Source organism: Sinocyclocheilus anshuiensis, unplaced genomic scaffold (assembly GCF_001515605.1).
Source record: "Sinocyclocheilus anshuiensis isolate Anshui unplaced genomic scaffold, SAMN03320099.WGS_v1.1 scaffold447, whole genome shotgun sequence".
Taxonomy (NCBI): Eukaryota; Metazoa; Chordata; class Actinopteri; order Cypriniformes; family Cyprinidae; genus Sinocyclocheilus; species Sinocyclocheilus anshuiensis.
Window position 1 is genome coordinate 5,094,832 of NW_015552615.1, and position 4,172 is coordinate 5,099,003.

At 37.1% G+C, this 4,172-nt stretch overlaps 1 protein-coding gene across 2 annotated transcripts in view; it reads right to left on the reverse strand.

The window, feature by feature from the left end:
* LOC107666120 (polyhomeotic-like protein 2) overlaps positions 1 to 2,949 on the reverse strand; it is a 26,942-nt gene extending 23,993 nt beyond the window's left edge. For both annotated transcript variants that reach the window (XM_016457279.1, XM_016457278.1), the window contains exon 1: positions 2,880 to 2,949. In XM_016457279.1, the coding sequence (XP_016312765.1) occupies positions 2,880 to 2,929 (50 nt within the window). In that variant the 5' untranslated portion in view covers positions 2,930 to 2,949. The remainder of the gene's footprint in view (positions 1 to 2,879) is intronic.
* Between the last annotated feature and the right edge of the window lie 1,223 nt (positions 2,950 to 4,172).

Below are 4,172 nucleotides of genomic sequence, written 5' to 3' on the forward strand. Positions count from 1 at the left end.
TTTATTTTTTTATTAAATCAAGGCCTTGAAAATCACAATAAGTCATATCAGGGATTCTGTTTTATTTCGATTTATCATGCAACCCTAATAGTAGTACCATAGTGTTCTTTGAAATACTTTGAATTATCTTGTAAATACCATGATCTATAAATACAGCAGTCATTCAGTATCTGTATTTGGTAAATAGCAAAGTATCATGGTATTACCATTTGATACCATCACAGTACTTTTTTATAAAGTTAATATACAAAAGAAAGGTCCGAGCTGGTAGCCTAAGATGTAAACATCACTTCATTGGCATACTGTACTTTTCTGGAAATGGCATTATAATTGCATTTGAGTTCATCCCGGACACTGAATTTGAGTGTTACATTTCAGTAAACCTTTTTTCTCAGCAGTCTCCAGTTACCGGCACATGAACGGCCATGGAAGATGGACTACACATCCAGTCTGAAGAGTTTCCCATGTCAATATGCGATACAGAACCACGCTAAAGGTTGTCAAACAATACTTGCATCAACAAAACATTACTTTTTTTGGTTCAGTCTGCTTTTATACAGAGTGATTAAATAAATTATATTGGTCAAGCTTTTTCAGCATGCTCTTGATTACCACAGACAATTTCAACTTTTAATTCTATTTACAGTAATGCACTTATTGATTGGGCCAAGGGAATTGCACATTTGCTTATTTCTCTCTCTCTCTCTCTCTCTCTCTATAATAATATATATACAGTATATACACGTAATATATAATTTAGGGTCGGTCATTTTTTCTTTTTTGGAGAAAGATGTTGATTAGTTTCAGTAAGGATGCATTCAGTTGATCAAAAGTGGCAATAAAGACAATTACTATTGTTACAAAAGTTTCCAATTTCAAGTAAAATCTGTTCTTTCAAACTCTATTCATCAGAATCCTGAAAAGGTATCACAGTTTCCATAATAATATGAAGCAACACAACTGTTTCAGCATTGATAATAAGAAATGTTTATTGAGCAGCAAATGATGCTGTAAATTCTGCTTTGCATCACAGGAATAAATTACATTTTAATATATATTAAAGAGAATAGTTATTTTACATCATAATAATATTTCACAATATTACTGTTTTACTTGATCAGATAAATGCAGATTTGGTAAAAATAAGAGACCTAAGTATTTCGAAAACATTACCAAGCCCAATTTTCCAGAATGCGTTAATAAACTTCCATTATAAGTGCATTCTATAAACATGATGCCTGTTTTTAGTCCAGCTCGAGTCCAACTCATTTTCTGTGATAATCAACAGCATGTCACAGATGCAGTGGACAGAGCTTGTTTTGAATCTGAAACATTCTTTAAACTTAGCCATAGATACAAGTATCACAAGAGAGTCATATATCGGTTCATCCCATCATATAAACATGAAGCATGTAATAGGTGGCTGGGCTGAGGGTTCACCCACCCACCTAAATCTCATAACCAGAATCGCCATAGGCACTAATGTTTAAATGACTTCTCTCCTTTCCTTTCTGTCTCTCTGTCTTCTGGGGTTTGTTATTCAGGGACAGAAAGTGGTAATGGGATTGAGATGGGGGACAGAAAGAGAAGGAGTGCAGGGACGGGGGCGGCGGGGCATGGTTTCAATTATACTCATTTAATTACTCACACGCATGTGGTTGAGAGCCACTAACCCCACACACTCTTCACCCCCTCCCTATCTACCCCGAATCGCCCCCTCTTTACCCACAACAAACCATTATGCCTCCCCCCTTTCTAGGTCTGTTATTACGCCAAGAAATGGTGTAATATCAATGAGCCCTCCCCCTAAGCCATTTCCTGCGCTCCAAAGAACTAATGGAGTTGGGCATTGTAATTAGATAATCTAAATATAAGTCCTGAGCCTCATTAATATGCATTAATGGAAAGGCCATAGGGATATCTGGGAACATGGTTACAGAATTAGAATATTATTAAACGTTGTACAAGCACGAAGACACTGGGTTTTGCACAAGTTTACTTTAGTGTGTTTGCAGTGGCATACTAGCATGCTCCTTACTGCATACTGTGCTCATATAAGTATACAGTACAATAAAGGATTCAAATAGTATGCTAAATGTCACATGACCACCCTACTACTTTGCATGTTTAATTCAGCGAATAATCAGGTTTTTTTTTGTCATTTTAAATTGTATTTTATATATTTATACTATTATATATATATATATATATATATATATATATATGTGCATTTAATGTAAACAATGCGATATTTGCAAATTCATAAATTGGAACTGGAAAGTGAAATTGGGAAATTTTGGAAAGAATGTAGGTAAATCATGCATTTTCAGAGTTTGTATACTGCATACTTAGTATGCATACTATATACTGCAGAAATAGTACACGTAGTATGGTAGTACTCCATCACAATCTTTTTAGATGTTACCAGCTGTGCTATGTGCTGTGGTGGAAATGCATCATGAAATGCCATACAGTCATGATTAAAGCCTGCTTGGTTCATATTTAGCACTTGAGTGGGTCTGCTAATGAGAGGGAAGCTCTTTCGTTGAGTCTAAGTCCCGGGCCCCTCTAAGGCTTCCGGTCCAACCAACAATATGCATCCAGCCAATAAGAGGCTCTTTACAGCGTACAGTTTAAACAACTATTAAATGCAGTCACCTTTAGTAGAGCTAAAAATAAGTCTATCAGTAATTCCAAAACACAGAACAAACTAACAATCCGTTCCAAAAAGCAAAAAAAGTTACAAGGACATTAGGTAAGATGGAAGGATTAGGATGGAAATGGAAGACAGACGTGCATCAATATGCATGCACTGAGAGATTTCACAGACATCCAGGTTAGCCAAGGCCCCACCTTCCAGACAAAAACCCAGCTCCTACCTTTTCTGAGGGGCAGCACGAGCTCCGTTTGGCCCCGTGGTGAGCCCCATGCCTCAGGACCCTAATGCTTCTTTGTCTAGTGTGCGTTCTGCACCCCAATCCTGCCAGATCACCGCTAGCATCCACCGTCCCAGTCGCCAGGCACAGACGCACTCTCTCTCTCCCTGTTTCTCTCCATCTAACACACGCATGCGAGCCCCCCCGGTTCTGTGGTTTCCTAGCGACAGCCAACTGGGGGTGCCTTTTGGAGCCCTATTGCAGAGCTGTGTGCTGATTGGACAATTGGTTCTTCTCTAATGAGGATGATGGTAATGATTTTTTATCCCCCTCTATAAGCACCACCGTCTCCCCCTTTCAGAATATTCACTGGTGATGCTCGTCCTGCCAAAACAGAGGAAAAGGCCTGTTCTGGAAAATGAGACTTTGATGGAAGTCATACTTATATTTAGTGTTGTAATAAATGTATTTAGAAATGCTGTTTTCATAATACACAAGGTTAGGGACTTCAATAATCCTCAATTCTGAGTATTAAAATTTGGCATCTCAAATCATTAATGTAGCGTAATCCTATGCTAAAACATCCTAGCATCCTTACAAGTTTATTTTGGCTCATTGATTTTTTTCACAACAACACACCCAGAATGCACTAGCAACCACATAGCAACATCATGGCATTGCGAGTTTTGCTGGAGCAGCTAACACTCTCATTTTATTTATTTTTTGAGCAAATGTAATATTCTAGTAAAGATAAGTTGTAATTAAAGGTGCAGTATGTAATATGGACAGTCCAAATTCGAAATATTGGAGAGCCCCAATTGCCCCTCCCCCTCAGACTCCTCACTCATGTGGGTTGCCAGATTGAGGATATGCAACAGGAATGATCGCAGTTAACAATAGAAGGCGACGGGCTTGACTAGGGCTGGGGTTTTACACAAATTTCACGATTCGATTCGATTCGATTCTCATTCACAAGCTTGTGATTCGATTCGATTACCGATTCGATTCAATATTGATTATTTTGGATATTTATCAGGTATAGTACATGCCACATTTTCTCAAGGAAAAAAATCTCTCAACTAATGCTGTAAAATATACATGAGAGTAAGTTGGTGCTACATTACTATAATATTGAAGGTTAAAATTGACTGATTTGTTAAAATTACACTTAATGAAGTTTTTAAAATAATAAAGTTACAATTACATAGTAATATTTCTACTTCAATTTTTTTTTTTTTTTAAATATAAACATAATGGTGGCTGTCATAAAAACTTGATGGATTTATTCAAACATAA